Below are 24,415 nucleotides of genomic sequence, written 5' to 3'. Positions count from 1 at the left end.
AATCCCCAACACAAAACAAGCCACCTATATATGATTCTCAATCAGGGACAACGATTGTCAGCTGTCTCTGATTGAGAACCATATTAGGCTGGACACAGAAACAGACTAACTAGACACACAACATAGAATTCCCACCCAGCTCACGTCCTGACCAACACTAAACAAGCAAAACACATAAGAACTCTGGTCAGGACGTTACAGTATGTATATTATGGATGGGCAGCGGACGTTACAGGAATGGTCTACCATATCAAAAGCTTTGGCCAAGTCAATAACAATAACAGCACAACATTGCTTAAAATCAAGGGCAATGATGACATTATTGAGAACCTTTAAGGTTGCAGTGACACATCCATAACCTGAGCAGAAACCAGATTGCATACCCAAGAGAATACCATAGTCATCAAGAAAGCCAGTCAGTTGATTATTGACAAGTTTATCCAATATTTTTGATAAACAGGGCAAAATAGAAATACGCCTATAACAGTTAGGATTGGCTTGATCTCCCCCTTTAAATAAAGGACGAACCGTGGCTGCCTTCCATGCAATGGGAACCTCCCCAGAAAGGAGAGACAGGTTAAAAAGGTCAGAGATAGACTTGGCGATGATAGGGGCAGCAACCTTAAAGAAGAAAGGTTGTAAACCATCTGACCCAGATGGTGTTTTGGGGTCAAGTTTAAGGAGCTCCTTTAGCACCTCAGACTAAGTCACTGCCTGCAGGGAGAAACTTAGTAGTGGGGCAGGTGAAAAATACTTTAAGGGACATGGGCAGCTGTGAGGAGGAGGGTTTATTCTCTAGGTCTTTAACCGTTTTCCAGAACTTCTTGGGGTTAGACCCATAGAGAGAGAACTGGATACCCTGAGTGCACTTATTTCTCATTTGCCTGAACGAGAGCCAGTCAGCCTGAGTTTCCGTGTACCGAGCAATTCTTGAGGTGGAGTAACTCTGCAAGATCACGGTCGAACCAGGGGCTTAACCTGTTTTTAATTCTCATTTTCTTTATGGGGGTGTGTGTGTTAACAATACCACTGACAAAAATCTAAAAAGAAGGTCCACACTTCTTCGACAGAGGGGATCAAGCTGATTCTATACCATTTTACAGAGGCCAGTTTATGAAGGAAGGCTTGCTCGTGAAAGTTTTTTAGCAAGCGTCTATGACAAATCAGGACAGAGCAGCCATTACGAACACAGGTTGTAAAACAGTGATCACTAAGGTCATTACAGAAAACACCAGACTGATACCTATCATGATTATTTGTGAGGATAACATCGAGGATGCTTGGAGTCATACCTTGTGGGATTGGTAATAATCTGAGAAAGATTTAGGGAGTCCCATTGCTTTAGGACTTGGTCAGGTGGTTTAAGCATGGCCCAGTTTAGGTCACTGAGCAGGACAAATTCAGACTTAGTGTAAGGGGCCAGGAGAGAGCTTAGGGCAGGTAGGGTACAGGCCGGTGCTGATGGAGGACGATAGCATCCAGCAACAATCAACAAAGAGCTATTTGAAAGTTTCATGTTTGGTAAAGATTGTCAATCCCCCACCTTTGGAAGATCTGTCTTGCCGAAAAAGGTTATAACCAGAAAGGTTAACATCAGTATTCAAAACACTCTTCATTAACCATGTCTCAGTAATGACCAACACATCTGGATTGGAGCTGTGAACCCACATTTTCAATTGATCCATTTTAGGTAATAAGCTTCTAGTGTTAACGTGCAGAAAACCCAGGCTTTTACGAGAGCCGAAATCAGTGAAGCAGATATCAGAGCACTATCTGGCAGAGGAGCGTTTAGAGCATTACCAGTCCTCCATTGGAGGGAGTGATGAGGAAATAAGAACAAAGTTGGGGGAGAGGAGGAGAGACATCCACACAGTGGGCTACAGCAGCTTTCCCCCCTCCCCAGTATAGGAGCAGTCTTTAGGGGGAGGCTGGCAGGCAATCAGTGATGTCATGCCAGCAGCGCAGTGATGGCAGCTTAACCTATTTTCGGAAATACCACAGATTTCTATTTATAACCATGCTGAGCAGCGTGCATGTCCACATGTCCCTCACGAACCCAATATATTCTTAGACAATTTCCATCATCATGCATGTCTTCATTGTTTTAATGTACATTTTTTCATTAGTTATTCAGGACAGTATATTTATCAGTAGCATTGTTACCATCATTATCATGAAATAATTGTGGTAGTGGTAGTAGTAGTGGTAGCAGTAGTAGTGGTAGAATAAGTAGTGCAAAGTAGTTGCAGTATTACTAGTTTGGCAATAGTATCTGCATTAGGAGTAGTAGTGGTATAAATAGTTATAATAGCCTAGTAGTAGGAGCAGTAATACTATAAGTAGTAAAAGTATTATACTGTAAGTAGTAGCATTACTGGTATTGCTGGTGTGTTTGTGTTGAATCAACAGCTTGGGGATGATTATGTTATATATCTGCTAAACTTGCTCTCTGCACCTTAAATCCCTTTGTTTAGATCCCCAGGCCCTCCAGAGTAGATAGCCTGTCTGAAGACTACTCCTTGGCCCCAGCTGTCACTCTAAACACAACACCTTAGGATCGAACCGACACTTTGTTTCTGCTGCTCTGACAATCACTTCATCTTTCTCACTCCACTAATCCATTGTTCCTGCCCATGTGTCCATCTGTCACTTGTCTTCTGTCCCCTTCTCTGTCTGTCTGCATACAATACGTGTGGCTGTGCTCCCTCCCATCCCTTTCTGGCATGTCTGCCTGACTGATACTGGCCACTCTACACACGTCTCTGGGCCTGCATCAAGGCCTCATCACTACTGTCATTTGGCATTCTAAGAGCTGGGATGGCTTGACTAATCTCTCATTGTTTTTACTAAAACAGGGCGTCAGCGGGTTCAACACTGGGAAAAAGACAAATAACAGGCATCTTATTATTTTCTCCAGCTTGGACCAAAGAGGCTTTATCACATGACTTCTCCTGAAGCGTTCCAAAATGGAGAGGGATTATTTAAAAAAAATACTACATTAAAATCTCCATAATGTTGTTATTTTATTTTCCCAGCTTCTAAAAATGAGTCGGTGCCTGGCCAAGCTCGAACACAACATTAAAGAGCAGAGAGCATTTCTCACTGAAACATCATCACTCTCGCTCTCCTCTTTTCTCCTTGCCCGCTTTCTCCCGTAGTACTCTGCTCTGCAGGATATGGCAGTCCTTTAAGAAGCACCATCCAAAATACACTGAGTGTACAAAACATTAGGAACACGATAGAGACTGAGCAGGTGAATCCAGGTGAAAGCTATGATGTCTCAATTGAGACATGGATTGTGTATGTGTGCCATTGAACGGGCAAGACAAAATATTTAAGTGCCCTTGAACGGAGTATGGTAGTAGGTACCAGGCACACCGGTTTCAGTGTGTCAAGAACTTGACACAACTGTGGGAAGCACTGGAGTCAGCATGGGCCAGTATCTCTGTGGAATGCTTTTGACACCTTGTAGAGTCAATGCCCCGACGAATTGAGGCTGTTGTAAGGGCATAACAGGATGCAACTCAACATTAGGAAGGTGTTCCTATTTATTTTTACACTCAGTGTAGATAGGCCTCTATCCTCCTACTTAGCACAGTGGAATAAAGGTGGCCTTTGGGTATGGGTGAGAAGGGGCTGTACCTTTACCACACTACCATCTATGTCTTTTAAAGAGAGAAGTCAGCAGATGAAAACATTTTGAACTAGCTCACTAGTTATTATTGCATGTATTTTAGTGACCTAAATCATTTCATCTTTGGAAATGTATCTTCATCTTACTTTGCTGTCATGCTTAGCCAAACAAAGAGAACAATAAAGCATTAATTAATTAAAAGCGACTCATGCAAGGTCTCCCTTGAAATAGAGATTTTTAAATAAAAGGATTTCCTGGTTAAATAAAGGTTAAATAAATAAGAAAAATACATTCTTAATTTCTTATTTACTGACAAATTATTCAAGTTGCACAGTTTGTGTTACAATAGTAAGATACAGTGCCTTCAGAAAGTATTCACACCCCTTGAACTTTTCCACATTTTGTTGTGTTACAGCCTGAATTTAAAATGGATTAAATTGAGATTGTTTGTCACTGGCCTACACAATTACCCATAATGTCAAAATGGAATTATGTTTTTGTAAATTTTTACAAATTAATTGCAAATTAAAGCTGAAATGTCTTGAGTCAATAAGTATTCAAACCCTTTGTCATGGCAAGCCTAAATAAGTTCAGGAGTAAAAATGTGCTTAACAAGTCATATAATAAGTTGCATGGGCTCATCACTCTGCGTGTAATAATAGTGTTTGGCGAGATTTTCTCTGTACCCCACACACAATTATCTTTAAGGTCCCTCAGTTGAGCAGTGATTTTCAAACACAGATTCAACCCCAAAGACCAGGGATGTTTTCTCTGGTCTTTGTAGTTGAATCTGTGCCCGACTGAGGGACCTTACAGATAATTGTATGTGTGGGATACAGAGATGAGATAGTGATTTAAAAAGTCATGTTAAACACTATTATTACACACAGAGTCCATGCAACTTATTATATGACTTGTTAAGCACATATTTACTCCTGAACTTCTTTAGGCTTTCCATGACAAAGGGGTTGAATACTTATTGACTCCAGTCATTTCAGCTTTTATTTGTAATTATTTTGTAAAAATTTTGAAAAACATAATTCCATTTTGACATTATGGGTAATTGTGTAGGCCAGTTTCAAACAATCTCAATTTTAATCCATTTTAAATTCAGGCTGTAACACAACAAAATGTGGAAAAAGTCAAGGGGTGTGAATATTTTCTGAAGGCTACCACAAAATCAGTGAAGTCACTGTCAAAAACATTCTGTGATGTTACTACATGGACCCAAACTCAAATGTATAAATTACGAAGCATACTCAAGAGCTTTCTTCACCACTCTGTGGCACCGTGACCAAATCACATCCCGAAACAAAATAAACTGTGAATAGGGGGTGTAAAATAAAAGCTAGCACAAATGGTCATCCAACCCAAGCCTTAATACCGCAGACATCCTTGATGGTGACCTCCAGTCCAGACAACGGCTGCAAAACCACCACTGTGAAATCACCCACAACCAAGGTTAATGGAACCCAATTAATTTCATATGCATGTAGCTGGGACTAGAAGGGCTATCAGACAAAGTCTCAAAAGCCAGTCCATGTTTTCCCATAGATTTGCCCATGTCCCTACTATTCATGCATTTCCAATGCATATTTAAAGTTTTGTGGATTTGCACCATATCCTGACAAATTCTGAATCCAGATGTGTCTTTTTGACACAGGGATTACTCCGAATATCACATATTTCCTATGGCCGGACATGTATTCATTCAATATCCTGAGATAAGAGACATGCTATTTTCTCTCTTCATGTTGACAAATACTGACTGTATACATCGCATATCTGTGTTTTCTCAGCACATTCAAGATAATAGGCTAGATTGATTCCAGATATGCCTCTCTTGGCCGAGGTCCATATCCTGATCTTGATATGCTTTATGGTATGCTGAAAATAAGGACGATGCATTTCTGAATTTTCAGCATATGCTCAATATGAACTCCCTATTTTTCTTTCATGTACAAATTATTTTTGGATTCCCTCCAGATATTAGCTTATTAGATATCCTGAGAAAGGCCTACAGTGCATTCGGAAAGTATTCAGACCCCTTCACTTTTCCCACATTTTGTTACGTTACAGCTTTATTCTAACATGGATTAAATAAAAATGTTCCTCATCTACACACAATACCCCATAATGACAAAGCGAAAAACAGTTTTTTCAAAATTTTTGCAAATGTATAAAAAATGTAAAACAGAAATAACATATTTACATCAGTATTCAGACCTTTTGCTATGAGACTCGAAATTGAGCTCAGGTGCATCCTGTTTCCATTGATCATCCTTGAGATCTTTCCACAACTTGATTGGAGTCCACCTGTGGTAAATTCAATTGATTGAATATGATTTGGAAAGGTACACACCTGTCTATATAAGGTCCCGCAGTTGACAATGTATGTCAGAGCGAAAACCAAGCCATGAGGTCAAAAGAATTGTCCATAGAGCTCCAAGACACGATTGTGTCGAGGCACAGATCTGGGAAAGGGTACCAAAACATTTCTGCAGCATTGAAGGTCCCCAAGAACATAGTGGCCTCCATCATTCTTAAATGGATGAAGTTTGGAACCACCAAGACTCTTCCTACAGCTGGCCCGCCCGGGCAAACAGAGCAATCGGGGGAGAAAGGCCTTAGTCAGGGAGGTGACCAAGAACCTGATGGTGACTCTGAGAGAGCTCCAGAGTTCCTCTGTGGAGATGAGGGAACCTTCCAGAACCTTTCTCTGCAGCACTCCACCAATCAGGCCTTCATGGTAGAGTGGCCAGATGGAAGCCCAGACTTGAACCCGATCAACATCTCTGGAGAAACCTGAAAATAGCTGTGCAGCAACACTCCCCATCCAACCTGACAGAGCTTGAGAGGATCTGCAGAGAAGAATGGGAGAAACTCCCAAAATATAGGTGTCTCAAGCTTGTAGCGTCTTACCCAAGAAGATTCGAGGCTGTAATCGCTTCCAAAGGTGCTTCAACAAAGTACTGAGTAAAGCGTCTGAATACTTATGTAAATGTGATATTTCAGTTTATATTTTTTATAAATTTGCTTTTGCTTTGTCATTTTTGTAAATGTGATTTTGCTTTGTCATTATGGGGTATTGTGTGTAGATTGATTATAATATTTTTTTTTATCAATTCTAGCATAAGGCTTTAACGTAACAACATGTGGAAAAAGTAAAGGGGTCTGAATACTTTCTGAATGAACTGTATAAGCATGTTTAACTTGACTTTAGCTATATTTCTTAGATGATAAAAGCAAGACTGGACAGCGTTCTTTACATGCAGCTTGATCTTTAGATCAGGGTCAAAGAAGACGAAGGTTTGTTGCCTTAGGCTTTACATTGATGGACAAATGACGAAAGCTATTTACAATCTGGGTTATTGCAAGGTGGGTTCCAAATAAAACAACCTCTGATTGTTACCATTAAGCTGGAGAAAATGGTCAGACATCCAACATTTTATGTCAGCAAGACATTTTTGATGGGTAGCTACGCTAGCTTGGTTAATGGGTCTGATTGGTAAATAAAGCTGTGTGTCATCCGTCTAGCCATGAAACTGAATGTTATGATTGCGGATGATGTCACCAAGCGGAAGTATGTACATGGGGGAAAAGGACGGGGCCCAGACTTGATCCCTGAGGGACACCATAGTGAATAGGTGCTGGGGACAATACCCATGCTCACTGAGAAACGTATGCCACATACACTACCGGTCAAAAGTTTTAGAACACCTACTCATTCAAGGGTTTTTCTTTATTTTTACTATTTTCTACATTGTTTTATTTATTTAACCTTTATTTAACCAGGAAGGGCTCATTGAGATTTAAAATCTCTTTTTAAAAAGCGTCCTGGCCAAGATAGGCAGCACCAAGTCATTACAAAAATGACAGACAGACAACATGAAAAACTACAAGTAATCTAGTAAAGACCATAGAATTCACAAGAGTATAACAAAATCAAAAACAGCTAATTAAAAACATTGACAGGTCAGGGAATCAGCCTCAAAATCCTTCATCAGTGATTTAAAAACACCAATCGGGACAAGTTCTTCCAGTTTAAAAGTATTTTTTAAGGTGTTCCAAGACGATGGCGCAGAGTACATAAAAGCCCTTTTACCAAATTCAGTTCGGACATTTGGAACAGTTAGCAGGATAAAGTCCAGCGAACGAAGAGAGTACCCACCACATTTCTGAACAATACAAATGCCCAAATAAAAAGGTAGTAAACCCAAAATGGCTTTGTAAATAAAAGTATACCAGTGACTGAGCCTACGAGTGACTAGAGAAGGCCAGCCAACCCTGGAAAACAAAGTGCAGTGGTGCATAAGGATTTTGCAGTTTAAAATAAATCTCAAAGTGCCATGGTAAAGAGTGTCAATCGATCTCAAACACTGAGCGGAAGCATTCATATATAAAATATCCCCATAGTCTAGTAAAGGCATAAATGTAGCTGATACTAGCCTCCTTCAGGCTTCAAAAGAAAAACAGGCCTTATTCCTAAAATAAAATCCCAATTTCAGCTTAAATTTTTTGTAAGTTGTTGAATATGCAATTGAAAAGAGAGGCCGTCATCAATTCAAATTCCAAGATATTTATATGAGGTTACAACCTCAATCTCCTTGCCCTGACAGGTAGTAATAGGTGAAAGGTTCAGAGGTCTATTTCTTGCATTAGAAAACACCATTAGTTTAGTTTTGTCAGTATTGAGTATAAGCTTCAATTGACACAAGGTATGTTGAACAGTATAAAAAGCAGTCTGCAAGTTCTGGAAAGCTTTTGTAAGAGACGAGGCACAACAGTAAATAACAGTACCATCAGCATGAAAATGAAGTTGTGCATTTTGGACATTTTTGTCTAAATAATTTTTATAAATAGTGAATAAGAGAGGACCAAGTACAGAGCCTTGGGGCACACCATTAAGGACAGACAATTTAACAGACATAAGCCCATCAAATTGAGTGCACTGAGTTCTATCAGACAAATAGTTAGCAAACCATGCAACTGCATGCTCCGAAAGACCTACACTCAACAATCTCTGCCTTAGTATAGCATGATCAACTGTATCAAAAGCCTTAGAAAGATCAATAAAAAGTGAGACACAGTGCTGTTTTTTGTCAAGGGCTTCAGTGATATCATTTAAAACCTTCATGGCTGCTGTAATTGTGCTATGCTTCTTCCTGAAGCCCGATTGGTACATTGATAAAATAGAGTTAGTAAATAAAAACTCTTTTAGCTGTTCACTTACAAGGGTTTCAAGTATTTTCACCAGGGGCGACAGCTTTGAGATTGGCCTATAATTATTTAAAAGAGTTGGATCTCCCCCTTTTAAAAGTGGTAGGACAAATGCTGATTTCCAGATCTTTGGAATTTCATTACATTCCAGGGTTAGATTGAACAGATATGTAAGTGGTTCAGCTATGAAATCAGCTGCCAGATTTAAAAAGCAGGGATCCAAAAGATCAGGACCTGCAGGCTTTCTTTGATCTAAGGATTTCAGGGCTTTATGTACCACCTGCACTGAGAATGGCAAAAAGCTAAAAGTTTGACCAGCTCTCACTGGTTCATCCACACAGGGTTGTACAGAGACAGAGGACACTGGTTCATCCACACAGAATAATAGTGAAGACATCAACACTACAAAATAACACATATGGAATAATGTAGTAACCAAAAAAGTGTTAAAAAAAATATATATACAGTATATTTGAAATTCTTCAAATAGCCACCCTTTGCCTTGATGACAGCTTTGCTTTGATGCCAAGAGTGTGGAAAGCTGTCATCATGGCAAAGGGTGGTAGTGTAGATATGACCTGAACCCGTCGAGGGAAACGCCAGAGATTTCCACCCACTTCTCCGGCCGGTCAGCAAGGATGTTACGATCAATAGTATTAAACCCAGCACTGAAATCCCAAAGAACTAGAATCGAGCATTCTCCGGCAGCCAACAGAAGTTATTTACTGAATTTCTATAAAGCAGTTTCTGTGCTGTGGCATAGCCATGATAGCCAAAAAATGGGCAACTGGGCCTGACCAGCATTTTTATACATGATCCTAAGCATGATGGGATGTTCATTGCTTAATTAACTCAAGAACTACACCTGTGAGGAAGCACCTGCTTTCAATTGACTTTGTATTCCTCATTTACTCAAATGTTTCCTTTATTTTGGCAATGACCTGTAAGTCCATTTGCTCCCATCTGTTTTCCCAGGGGGGTTCCTGTCATACCTTGGTGCAGCGCCGGGATCCTTAGCTCCTTCCATATGAGCAGCTTCAATATGGAGGAGAAGGGCATCCCTTGAAATCACATACTGTATGAGAGTTTTGGAAAGATTACTAGATTTGTTTTTGTCAACACTCTGTTACAGTTACATAATCTCCGTGGGGATACTGGTCTTGTCTCTTTTTAATACCATTTGATTTGGGTGGGCCTATATGCTCTTACAGCACCCTGTGGCTTGGATCTGCCTCCCTCCATCTCTCCATTATTGCTGGGCTACTACCCTCACTGTGGAGCCCATCCATCAGAGTGGGGAATATTTTTTTTTTAACTTGAATAAATATTTCATTAGATTATTCCTATGATTTAATGTGCTTCTGACTGGCTTGAGTCTACGGCAATATCTTTGGTCCATTTATAAATGCATTAACACAATGATCCTCCCGACACTAGCTTAATATTGATACTCAGCAGGCAGATGAGAGCAGACATGTTTGTATTGCCTGTCCAGTATGCTGAATCACTCCTGCCACCCATCTTCCTCTCATCAAGTGTGTGTGTGTGTGTATTTCAGTCGACACAGCTAAACCTGTATCTGTATTCAAAAGCAAATCTGCTAAGATTGACACCCCTATGCAACAATAACCCTCTTACTAGCCACAGAACAACACAGAAAAATACATTTGAAAATGGCGTTGTGTGCTTTTCATGTGCGAGTCCGCAAATCATTAAATTGCTAGCATACCTAAATCAAGAAAAATACAATTGCAACCTTCAGGTAGCCTTCACACACACAGAGAAAAATGAATATTAAACTAAAAGCCTGTTGTGTGAGTGGAGCCTAATTAAGACCAACGGGAGAAGTTTTCGCTATGAGTGATAAATCCAACATCAGGAAATAGTCAACCTATTAATACCAATTTGATGACAATAAATGTCAGGCCATCGACAGTACAGACAGAATAAATAATTTGAAGAGGGAGACTAGACTGCATGTTTAATTGGCGAAGGCAGCCACTGTTTAGGGAGACAAGCAGCTGATCACCCGAGAGACTGAAGCTTCAGACAATGCACATTTGCTAATCCTCTCGAGTCAAGTTATTATAGCCACGCATTATTATCACGCTTCACAAACAAATTCCTTGTTTTCCCTGATGGATTAGAGTGGGGATGGATTAACAGAAAGAATCGGTCGAAGAGAAGGAAGGAAAACAACACACTACGAATATAATGTCAATCAAAATGACAAAATATGACACACAACAACTACTCAGTATATGTAAGGACCATTTTGGTTCGATTAATGCAATTTTGCTTCTCTGGAAAATGTGTGTGTGTGTGTGTGTGTGTGTGTGTGTGTGTGTGTGTGTGTGTGTGTGTGTGTGTGTGTGTGTGTGTGTGTGTGTGTGTGTGTGTGTGTGTGTGTGTGTGTGTGTGTGTGTGTGTGCGTGTGCACGTATGCGTGTGCGTTCGCGCGTGTAATTTTGAGGAACAATTATACTATTAGATGACATTCATAATCCTTTTTCGTTTATTAAGCATTGACAATAGAAAAACCAGTGAAGTGCAGAGGACTAGTACTAGGATGATTTCATACTGGAAATTGTGTGGCCAGGATTTATTACATTCCAAGTAAACTGATTCAACTAAACCCTGGCTATTTGACATTAATGAATAAGAACATAAATTGACTTTGACATTAATATTTTGGGTCTGACCTCTAAAATTATTTACTTGAATAGGAGTATTAATCATTTTTATTATTGTTTGGAGAACGAGTAATTTAATCCATTAAATTAGTTGATGAGATAGGTAATTAAATTAGATTTTATTATCACATAATAGCAGAGATGATGCTTGTCATATTTGAGGAAGTAAGTATTCACTAACAAGAATGTAGCCTTGGTTATATAATATTTTCATATATAACTTCCAAAAAATCCACATAAATGGCCATGTTCCAAATTAAATCTATAAATTTACATTGATTAATTTAAGAGGCAATGTTTTACCTTTAGGAATATTCCATGACTAATTAGTTTGAGGTAAAATGCTTATGCCACTTCCGTACGATAAAACAACAAAGGCATCAAGTTAACAGGGGTATTTCAGCACGAAAGGCATAAACCCACAGTACTAAGAATAAATGCAAAACATACTTGTTATTGAAAGCATAGAACATTTTCAGGAACTTGTTTTAATTGACAGTAAATTTGTAAAATGTCATGATAAATGTGCCAAATTGATGAAGGTAATAAATTAAAGAGATCGAACCTGTACATTGTAAACTACAGACTAGCTGTTGATGTCACAACTTTTGTCAATGTACAATTCAAGACTCATCAGGGAATCATCTTTCTGACACACAGAGACATTCTGCTGATAAAATTCCATACACATGCCACCATTCAGGGCCTGACTTCAATTATAACACAACAGTTTGTTGAGAACCAGAACCAAGTACTGCAATCCTTATGCAATGCAGTGCAATAACGTTTTATACATTACACACAACTACTGTCTAGTGTGTGAGGTTGAGAAATACTTCTATTATACGGACAAGCACACACACACACAAACAAACACCTCTCACAGAATTATAGCCATATGTAGGTGTGGGGCATACTAGGGTCCTCTCTAGTTATTGAACTCTGACCTTTGATCACCAACCATAGGTGAGAGAGATATTTGGCAGAGCATGAGCTGAATGATTACTGGCTAGTTATTTCACTTCATTAACAGAGACACATTGGAAGGGACATATTTTTGGTGTGGCTCATCACTTACACCAGATACAGTTTGACATCAAAATTTACAAATGTGATTTAAATTTGACCAGCCTTATCTCACCTGTGGATAATGTTAAACGTGATTTTGGGTTGATAATGTTGTACACCCATCAAGACATTGTCCATAATGCAGTATGTCTATAATTATATTTTTACTTTCAGAAATGTAAATGCTTCATGTTCATCGTAGCCTATTTGGAATGGCAGAAATGAATGAACATAATGGCATGATAATGCCAGGTGGCTGCTGGTAGCTTAGCGGTTAAGAGCGTTTGGCCAGTAACTGAAAGGTTGTTGGTGTGAATCCCTGAGCTGACTAGGTGAAAAATCGTCCAGTGTGCCCTTGAGCTAGGCACTTAATCCTAATTGCTCCTGTAAGAGTGTCTGTTAAAATGTGTCAGAAGTGGCATTTAAAAGATTACCTGTGATGTTAATATTTCTTAATGTCACATAGACATTCATCTGCTAAGCAGGGAAAGCCTTTATCTCAGAGCTTCCATTTGGTCACAAGTCAACTGATTCTGCCATATCCTTTCCTGCTCAACGCATTTGGGCTGTCAGGCCCATGGACAGCAACGGGGGCCCAATTCCCATTGATGGAAACATCAACTAACATGGTGCATATTTGAACTTATTATAGCCTTATTTGATCATTAATCATAATTGTGTCATTGTAAAGATTTTTTTAGATCTTGGTGTCTGAACAGCATTTTGGTTTTACACTAAGTCCATGGAAGTATGCTATGTAGGCTAAATGATCCTCTGTAATACTGTAACATCAAGAAGCCTTAGTTATTGGTGGCTACAGTTTCCATGAAGAAGTTTGATGATGATGATGACAATGATGATGACGATGAAGATGATGGACAATGCCCTACACTGACGATGATGAATAGGGCAACCTTGTTCACTCTCATTGTTTCTTTTTTTATTTAACCTTTATTTTACTCCATTCTGTAGTTAAATAATCTCCATTGTGAAGTTAAATGGCTTCCATGACTTCCCCCACTGCATTAGAAAACAAACATTGAATCTTAAAGCTGCAATATGTAAATCTTTGGGCGACAAGACCAAATTCACATAGAAATGTGTTATAGATCTGTCATTGTCATTGAAAACAAGTCTAAGAAGCAGTAGATCTGTTCTATGTGTGCTATTTCTATGCTCCCCCTTAAGTTCTGTTTTGTACGCCATCTTCAAACAGCTGAAAATACAATATTTTTGGTTATGCAAATATATATTTCACAGCGATTTAGATGGTACAATGATTTTCTAAATTATACTTGCTTGTTTTGTCACATAAACTGAAATTAGGTGAACTATTAGAATTTCAGCAACAAGAAATGTTGGAGAGTTTCTGCATAGCGCATCTTCAAAGGGATAGTTTGGGATTTTGGCAATGCAGTTCGAAGGAAGTTTCTAACTAGCATTAGTGCAATGACTGCTACTGTAGCACGCTAGCTGTTCCTGTAGACTTCCAGCCATTGTGCTAACGCTAGTAAAACTACCTCTAACTTCCTTCATATTCAATGCAAATACATAAAAATGGTATCCACGAGTTCATCCGCCAATGGGGAAGTAGATAAAGGAAATCGTTGCCTAAATCCCAAACTATCCCTTTAACATTGTATTTTTGTTGGTGGCTTATTTACATCCACCTCCATAAACCCAACATGGCAACACACCATAGCAGCAGCAACACTGCTGGCTGCGCGCAGTAAACGGTTGTCATCTCTTGACAGTCCTTGCGTCCCTATTTTGTACATTTTGGCACCGAATTTATTTGGTCCTGGGCTTAGCTGCTACTTGAGCAGCACATGGTGGGATGTTACAGAAAGCATATGGATAAATAAAGGATGCTGCCTGTACCTAAAATATGTGAGAGTCAAGGGGAGGCTCTTTAAAAATGTATCCCTTTTAAGCGCCTCTGCCCCAGTTCTGAGAGAGCGTTATGAAAATACAAATACATTGGATACATTTATATGAAATATTATCACGTTTGAAATCTGTAAACACTCAAGTCGTTTGGATGTGTATGCGTGAAATCAATAATATAAGCTAAGAATCGGCGCGAGACCCCTACAACTATGAAATCTCCCTATGTGTATGCCCATGGCCACCTTAGAATATTTGGGAACATGAGACCACGATTAAAAGTAGCCTAGGTTATCAGGCATGTTTGACGAAAAATAGTATGCAATAATTATTCATACAATTCTCTACAATCATTTAGAGAGCTAAATGTTGAGTTAGACACAAAAATAATAATTTGGTGCGCAATGCAAAAGTCGCCAACCATTAGACTGGCAATTGAACGCTACGTAATATTGTAATCAAACGAAATACAGCTAATTGTATTAGGCCTTGCTATATGCCATTGGATGGGGGGCACACGTTACCTTTGTGCATGCCGGTGTATCGGTCCTTTAGAACTGTCAGTTCGTGGATTTTCCCGAACTGTTCAAACAGAGGTTTCAGGTCTTTTTCCTCTAAGTTCCGCGGTATCTGCCCGATAAACAGCTTTATGGCATCTTGGTCTTTCATATTGCCGCTCTCCGGATGAATGGAAATGGATTCTGACCCGTTCATGGGTTTAGGAAATGTGATCTGAGAGTACTGGTGCTGGTGAGGGATAAGTAGTAGTGGTTGTTCGGTAGGTGGTGCCCCAGGTCCAGTGAAAACCAGGCTGGTGTGAGCGGGATGGGGCTGCTGTGATTGCTGCTGCCTTCTTGTTTCAGTCTGAGTGAATCTGGCCATTCTGAGCTGGGAGCACACTGGATAATAATGACAACACACACACGCACTGAGAGAGAGCAAACACTCAGCTGGAAACCAGGCTCACCTTCTATCTAACACACACTACTATTCTGTTAGCAGCACTAACGATGACATCACTTTCTATGATAATGAGGTAACCTTCAAAATAAACACCCGCATTTCAAAACATTGCAAAACTCATTCAAAATATATAACATTTTGATCAATTTTTATTGTTCTTATAACCAAATACAAGAAGGAATTTATGGGGAAAAAATGTAATATGTTTTTAAAAACTTTATTTTAAGATTGCTATTGAAAAATACAATGTTCAGACTGGTATGTTGACAATATTGGGCTTATAGTGAAAAAAAGCTATTATTTGTGCAGATGTAAAAGTGTTGTTGGGAGTACTCAGTAGGGTCTGTAGAATCTATACAGGGTGTCATTTCATTGGGCACTGAATAATATGGAGGGTTGCTGGCCTTTTACTACACCCATTCCATTACAATGATCTTTTGAAGTTACATCTGAAGCAACAAATTGTGCTAATGTGCCCTGCATCTTTTTGTCTTGTGACAGCAAAGAGGTTATGCCAAATGTTTCTAGAACGGCCAACAACTGGTGGGGGTTTAAGCATGTGATAGTGAACTTAAACTCACATTGGACAGTTACAGTATACAGTATATATCCAACATATAGTCAGTAGTAGTAATTGCATTACATTAAATCTTAAGATGCTGGATTTTTTAAGCCAGCATGAAAGAGAATTAAAGGATATACTACTTCCAATTCAGAAACATCAGGCATTCCAGTATCTGCTAATGCATGGTGTTGAGATGGACGTGAAACTGAACTATACAAATGGGTGCCCCATTTTAGAAAACAGTCCAAAAGTATTAGTTGTGGTGTTTATGTGTGCTTGTTCTCTAAAGCAGTCTTATCAGAGCGCAATGTAAATACGCTTAGTCACAATGGCATGCGAGAGTATCTTTTACATGAGTTAACGGAGGGGAAATTACTTAATTGAAAGAAGTTAAGGTTTTAAGTTTGAAGAATACTACAGACTCTCTTTTAATGCATTTTAAACTGTAGAAGTGGCATTTAAAAATAGTACATGCAAAACAACAGTCTCAACGTCAACTGTGAAGAGTCGACTCCGGGATGCTGGCATAGGGCAGTAGGTAGCCTAGTGGTTGGAGAGTTGGACTAGTAACCGAAAGGTTGCCAGATCAAGCAGTAAGCCCACTGTTCCTAGGCCGTCATTGAAAATAAGAATTTGTTCTTAACTGTCTTCCCTAGGTAAATAAAGGAAGAAAAAAAATAGTTGCAAAGAAAAAGCCATATCTCAGACTGGCCAATAAAAAGAAAAGATTAAGATGGACAAAAGAACACAGACACTGGACAGAGGAAATCTGCCTGGAAGGCCAACATCTCGGAGTCGCCTATTCACTGTTACGTTGGGACTGGTGTTTCGCGGGTACTATTTAATGAAGACTTGTGAAGTGTCTGTTTCTCAAACTAGACACTCTAATGTACTTGTCCTCTCGCTCAGTTTTGCACCGGGTCCTCCCACTCCTCTTTCTACTCTGGTTGTTCTGTGAAGGGAGTAGTACACAGTGTTGTACAAGATCTTCAGTTTCTAGGCAATTTCTCGCATGGAACAGGAATAGCAAGAATAGACTGACGGGTTTCAGAAGAAAGCTCTTTGTTTCTGACCATTTTGAGCCTGTAATCGAACCGACAAATGCTGATGCTACAGATACTCAACTAGTCTAAAGAAGGCCAGTTTAATTGCTTCTTTAATCTGAACAACAGTTTTCAGCTGCACTAACATAATTGCAAAAGGGTTTTTGTAATGATCAATTAGCCTTTTAAAATGATAAACTTGGATTAGCTAACACAACGTGCCATTGGGAACACAGGAGTGATGGTTGCTGATAATGGGCCTCTGTACGCCTATGTAGATATTCCATAAAAATCAGCCGTTTCCAGCTGCAATAGTCATTTACAACATTAACAATGTCTACACTGTATTTCTGATCAATTTGATGTTATTTTAATGGACAAAAAATGAACTTTTCTTTCAAAAAAAAGGACATTTCTAAGTGACCCCAAACTTTTGAACGGAGTACATTTTGATTTGTTCAACACTTTCTTTGGTTACAACATGATTACATATGATTAATTTCATAGTTTTGATGTCTTCACTATTATTCTACAATGTAGAAAATAGTAAAAATAAAGAAAACGCATGAATTAATAGGTGTGAACAAACTTTTGACTGGCACTGTATATATATATATATATATAGCATTTATAGGCCTACAGTGTATTGCATTGGGACCACTGGAATGGGTGGAATTAGAAAGTGCTGCTGGGTATGTAGACCTCAGTCCCCCAAGTAATAACACCATATATAGATTCTACAGACCCTACTGAGTATTCCCAACCCCACTTTTACATCGGCACAGAGTCGTTTTTTTTGTCTATAAGCCAATATGTAATTTATAGGCCTACAGTCCTACACTGCATTGCAGTGAATGGAGTAAGGAGTCCCCAGCACTCTATTGAACCCCTTGCACAGCACAATTTAAGTTTTGTAGACTCTATTGAGTAATTTGAATTACATATAATTTGTATTGTATTTAAAATAGATTTCTTTACACATAACCAACACAATACCTATGAACATACCAGTGTTTGTGTAAACTCTCTAAAGAAATGCTGATATAAATAATACCATAATAAAATAAAAGTACATCAAATTATCACTTTTTTTAAAGGTGGTTGCAATACTTTGAAAAACAGTTGCTTTACTAGTCACGCCCAAAAAAATGATATTCCCAAAGATTAGCATGTATTTGTAGGGGGGACTCTTATTTTGAAAAAAAAGATCCTCGATCGTGCTGCCAGCGTAATATCCTGCTGCCAGGAGAACGGTAATCCGACACACTCGCACACACATAGTACAAGAGAGAGGGGGGCTGATAGTGGGGAAAACGACTACGCGAAAGCGAGAGACATATTCACCGCTTTTGAGCCATATTCACCGCTCTTGAGCGACACCCACAGATGTCGGTATGATACTGCACCATCGGAGTGCAAATTCTTTGCATGCACAACATGCTTGGAGAAGTTTGGGGCCACCTCCTTCCTTTGCTAAACTACCCAATTCTTCCAGAAAACAGGCCACTATGCTTCTCTATCTCAAGTCCCTCACAGCCAGGCATGCCTTTGATGGCCTCTCAGTAGTTTCATCCCACTCTGACACCAGTGGAGCACTGTATGATACAATATGGTACTGTCCTTTAAATTCATATTTTTTTCATTTGCTTACAATTTGTTTCCGATAGGCTACATACTGCTTTAAATCCTGAACAAGACCTGCAGCATCTTTCGATGCAAATAAATATGTGACATTACCCTCAAAGTTAAAACGTCCCACTTTATTTCCATACTATCATTCCTTTATTTTGTCCCCATTACCTGCTAATTGTCTTAATGGTCTTGCATTGTTAGTTGCAGTGTTCAATCCATTGACTTCTTGATCTCTCCTCTGGAAAGTTTTTTAGTCTGTGTTACTTCAAGAAACGTATGCATTTCCAAAGATGAACGGATAGTGCAGGCTACCATATTATAATTTAACAAAAAACTACACCGACTAACTTCATATAGGCTTCATTAACTTGTCCTCTCTATTTACAAATGCTGTCAAGAACTCTTACACAGAAAATATATCTGTTCTTTGCAACTAAAGCCATGGCTTATAAAGCCAACTAATAAATAAAACAATACAGAATTAAAATACAGAACAGACAGCTATTTTGTAAAGTGAGGTATGTAAAACAAAGGGCTTTAACTGAACATATCTGCAGGATGTTAAAGCCATTTCACAGTAGATTAAATAAAGTGATATACTGTCAGTGACAACAGGCTCGCTTGTGTAAAGGGGAATTGATCTGGGCTGTCTTGGCTGCTCATTGGGCGCCGTGGGGGGTCTAGGTCTTCGGGATCACAGTGTCAATGTCTCGGATGATCTTCTTCAGCTGGTTCCACTGCTCCAGGTTTAACGCCACACCTGAGGGAGACACAGACCAGTGAAGGGGAGTGTGTTTAAAATGCATATTTTCCAGGACGTTGAAAAGGCATATTTTCAGACGTTGAAAAATATGTATTTTCCGGATGTTGAAATCAAGTTCATTTTTGGTTCTGAATGAAAGTTCAAAATACTTATTTTCCTGATGTTGAAAATACGTATTTTACAGACGTTGAAAATATGTATTTTACAGATGTTGAAATCAGGCTAATTTTTTGTTCTGAATGAAAGTTGAAAAGAAGTCATTTATAGACGTCTATGTTTGGGCTAAATCAAGGCTGGTCCAGACAGGACAACATCTGAACCAAACATACACTTGTATGATCTGTTCAGATTTGGTCCGGATCAGACCAAAAACCAATGTCCGTGGATGTGGAAATCAAGGCCGGTCTGGAACTGCACCAAAAAAAGACATCCAAAGGGCCTCGGCATCGGTCAATGCTTACTGAGGTGTAGCCTACAGTGTTGCCTGAAAGTGAATTTTATGAATGCCCATCTATGTGGTAAGGCTACCATTTGTAAAACACCAAACAACGACGTCCGGACAGGACCCCCAAAAAAGATGTCCAAAAGACGTCGGCTTGTGCTTACTGGGGTGTAGCATACCTTGTCGGTGCAATGGAATTTTCTGAATGCCCATCAATGTGGTAGGCCCACCGTTTGTAAAACAGGATTTTGCATTGGCTTTATTAATCCTGATTCATGTGGCTAATCAATTTGGCTATTTAAGCTCTGAATATCAGCTACCCAACTTTATCAGGAGTTATCGCAAGCCTATTTGCAATGTGTTTACACAGCGGGAAAGGCAGAAGTATTCACTGATGACAATGGGGTGAAACTCCTGGACAATAGTTGTGATTGTCCATTCCATATTGTCCATTTAACTTTGACCCATCCTGTTTTTAGGATATGTTGTTTGTTAACATGGCAGCTTATTTTTTAGTTGATTGATCCCCATTTAGGTTAGGATATTTTATCTGAGAAATCTGCATGTTGTAAAAAGTGTCCGTCTCATTACATTGTCATACATTTAATCTCCAGCCTGAGGCAGGCTAAAGAAAAGGCCACATACTCTTTCTACCATATCCTATATCTGCTACATGATTTATGTTATTCGATTTTTGGATGGAACATTGGTGGAGCGCTGCAGAGATGTGTCTCTCCAACAGCAGCGCACTGAGAATGGACAAGCAAAAAAATTTGCAACCCTGTCTTAGACAGAGTGGGCACTGCTGATCAAAGGGCGGCATCAGTGCTCACCTAAAAAGCTCATATGCCACTCGTTGAGAGAAATTGTCATTGTTTTTGGACAGAATTATGTGAGGTTTTATGTGTTGTTGTTGGAGGTGCGTCTTGGTCAGTTTAGCTAATAAAATGCCACCCTCGTCAATCTGCCGCCATAGGCGGTCACCTAATTCTGCCTAATGAGCGGGCCGGCCGTGGTGTCGGGGTCCACATTGACATGGAAGATCAATACAATAACCGCAGGGCGGGGTTCATACTCTGACATTTCTTATTATTTTTCTGATATGTTTGAATAACATGCCACCCTGAAACAAGATTGAAGGTTTTTAATTAATTTCTGTATTTTTACCCACCACTTTTATTTTAGTTTTATTCAACTGGACATGTATTGAATTCCAAAGGCATCTATCCGGCCACCTCAACGGGAGATAGCAAGGACAGGACAGCCAAAGCAGAATAGTTTTGGCAGACAGCTCAGAACCTTGGCCTGCTTATATGTGCAGCAGAGAAACAAAAAGGGCCAACCATCATATACTCTATATAGCTTATTGGATAAGAAGCCTATGTTGTCACACTGCTACTGCCCTAGCTTTAAACTACAAGGGTGTCGAGTGGCTATTTTGAGAGGGTGGAAGTCGTTGAGGCAGGGGAGCCAAGAGTGAGAACTTCCTGTACATGCATTTTTATTGACAATTTCCATTAGCGTTTCGCCAGGCTGGAGGCCTGAGACAACAAATCAATAGTGTGAACTAAAATGTTACATACAATTCACAGTAGCATTAATGCTGCTTCTTGTTAACCACTGAATCGGCACAGGGAGGCAGCCAAGCTTGATCTCCACAGCCTGGTCTGTAGTGACTGAGGCCCAGGATGAGCCATGACAGTCAGCTGAGGGAGCCACTTAGCATTCTGCACTGCTCATTAATTAATTAATTCACACACACACACTGAATGATTCTTAAATGCTCTGGCTGGCATGGCAAACTTCACCAAACGTATATCTGACAAATAAGCATATAGTGTTTGAGATAATTCACCACTGCACTCTAGTTCTGCATTGCAAAGCACGCTCACTCAACTGGAAGGTTTTGTTCAAGAAAAGGAGTGTGATGGGATGGCATATTGCACCAAAGCCCTTTATGGACCGCTAGCTTAAACCTCTCAGATGTAAAGTCCCCTGTTTAGGGGACCTGCGTGGTTCTGGTACCAATTTTTACCATAATTTTCTATTATAAATCAATCTGTGGAAACCATAGATCGATTTGGCTTGTGTTGAGCGATAGCCCTGGTTCCACGGACACGGAAGTATATTCTGACCGCCTGTGAGATGTAGGATGTGAAATCTGAAACCACTTGAAGCTGGGACCATTTCATTCGCTCTTCCAACTGTCCATCAACTCCTGGCTGAACCCTACATCACAGCAACTGACAAAGCACATGCCTGCAATCCTTACATTGTAGTGCAACAGGAGATTATGGTTAGCAAACTCAGAGATCGATTTATAGCCATTAATCTCAAATAATTAACAGATTTTAAACAAAAAACTGTCACGCCCTGGCCTTAGTATTCTTTGTTTTCTTTATTATTTTAGTTAGGTCAGGGTGTGACATGGGGAATGTTTGTGTTTTGTCTCGTTTTGGGTGGTTATATGGAAAAGGGGGTGTTGGGTTTAGTGTATGGGTTTGTGTTGAGTGAGTGTTTCTAGGTATGTCTATGGTTGAGTGAATGTTCTAGGTATGTCTATGGTTGCCTGAGTGGTTCTCAATTAGAGACAGATGTCTTTCATTTGTCTCTGATTGGGAGCCATATTTTAGGCTGCCATAGGCATCATGTTTTTGTGGGATCATTGTCTAGGTCTGTGTCTAGGTTGCATGTTTGCATTTTTGCTCGGTTATAGCTTCACGGTCGTCTATTTGTTGGTTTGCTTCGTTAGTTCATCTCCTAAATAAAGAGAAGATGTATTTTTTACACGCTGCGCCTTGGTCCTCTCTTTCTCCCATGGACGAGCGTGACAAAAAACACTTTGTTTGTCAAATATGGACAATATTAATATAAGCTGAAAGTTGATTTCCTACCGAGTTCAAGAAGCCAAGTTAGAGCCCTGTGTGACGTTCACAGTGGTGGGGAAGATGTTTTGATCAAGAGAGACCTTTAGAAAATATGCATATTTTCTCTAACACTAATGGTACAAATATGTATTTTACAGTTATAAAGAAGGTGAAATGTTATGTGTAATCTATTTTATAGTTATAATGAAGGTGAACTCTTATAGTTATATCAATGGTGGGTGTAGCTGGTGCATGGAAGTCAGGCGCAGGAGAGCAGAGATGAGTGGACAAAGCACATTACTTAGGCAATCATAATACAGAACGCAACCAAGTCACAAAACAAATGCCCAAGAAACAAGTGAGGCAGCACAAAGTACAAAACCCAAGTACAAAGTGCCGGCTGCCGCAAAGCACGGATATAAAACAAAACCCGGCGCAAACCAGCCGGAAGCATGCCAACCTTGACAAAATAAACAATACCCCACACAGACATGGAGGGAGCAGAGGGCTAAATACACATTAATAATGATGAGATGTAAACCAGGTGTGCAGGAAAACAAGACAATACAAATGGAAAATGAAAAGTGGATCGGCGATGGCTAGAAGACCGGTGACGTCGACCGCCGAACGCCGCCTGAACAAGGAGAGGAACCGACTTCGGCGGAGGTCGTGACAAGTTAGTGGTTTTAAAATGTGCCAATACTATATTTAGAAAGCATATAAATCATTTCAAGCCTTATTCATACAGTTTTGGTGAATAGGAAATACGTCGTAAAATATTTCATATTTTTATAATATTTGTACTGCACATTTAAGTTTGTATCCTCAAAAGTGGCTATACCTCAGCAATGAATAACTCCTTTTCACCAGAAAGGTGACATTTTAAGTTTTATTGGAGTATGCCATATTACTAGTTATTGTTTATGGTCCTCTCATGATAAATAATTACTTTTGGGGATAACGTAGATTACATTTTAGAAATAAGCTTTTGGTGTGTATGAAACATTTCTGGGATCTTTTATTTTAGCTCATTAAACCAACACTTTACATGTTGTGTTTATATTTTTGTTCAGTATTGTTACATTTAAGAGATTTAATGGCGTGGATGTGAAAAGAGCACTCTGTCTGTACCGTAGCCAACCTTTCCTCCCCGTCTTCAGGTCACCCATGTCAGTGGTATAAACTCTCTGAAATCGTTCTGGACCTTGCCTCGGAAGAGACACCCTAACGTACCTCATCTTTCCTATCTGCAGACGAGAGAGAGTGTTACATAGAACATGCTCGAGTGCAGAAATGTCTGCTGGTTTAATACCTATAGTGATGTGGCTGTTTGCAAATCAGTGACTTTATTTGCTCTCCTCTCCCTCATCCTCCCACTGGTTCCTTTTATTGTTGGGGGGGGGCAGCGTTGGAGCTGTTCTCCCCTTCTTCTGGGCTGGGCCATCTGACGCTGGGAGCCTCTTACTCTTTACCTCGGGGACAGGCTTACAGGAGAGAAATGTCTTTTCAAGATCATCTTTATTATAATTCACATTACGTAAGCGTTCATTAACAAAGCATTCTCCCCCCCACCTGTTTCGGTTGAAAGCTGAGGGATAGGGCTGGAGAAATGGAACCACTCTAAAATTCATAGAGTTA

General features: G+C 39.6%; 1 protein-coding gene across 12 annotated transcripts in view; it reads right to left on the bottom strand.

The window, feature by feature from the left end:
• The window catches only part of LOC129855177 (CUGBP Elav-like family member 5), a 400,684-nt gene extending 385,207 nt beyond the window's left edge, over window positions 1-15,477 (bottom strand). For 10 of the 12 annotated variants that reach the window (XM_055922578.1, XM_055922581.1, XM_055922579.1 and 7 more), the window contains exon 1: window positions 15,027-15,476. In XM_055922578.1, coding sequence (XP_055778553.1) covers window positions 15,027-15,384 — 358 coding nt within the window. In that variant the 5' untranslated portion in view covers window positions 15,385-15,476. Of the gene's footprint in view, window positions 1-15,026 lie in introns of all 12 variants that reach the window. The other 2 variants (XM_055922584.1, XM_055922589.1) reach the window with 1 other exon arrangement.
• Window positions 15,478-24,415: the final 8,938 nt, after the last annotated feature.

The sequence above is a fragment of the Salvelinus fontinalis genome, chromosome 5, assembly GCF_029448725.1.
Source record: "Salvelinus fontinalis isolate EN_2023a chromosome 5, ASM2944872v1, whole genome shotgun sequence".
Taxonomy (NCBI): domain Eukaryota; kingdom Metazoa; phylum Chordata; class Actinopteri; order Salmoniformes; family Salmonidae; genus Salvelinus; species Salvelinus fontinalis.
This window is presented reverse-complemented; position numbering and strand designations above follow the sequence as displayed.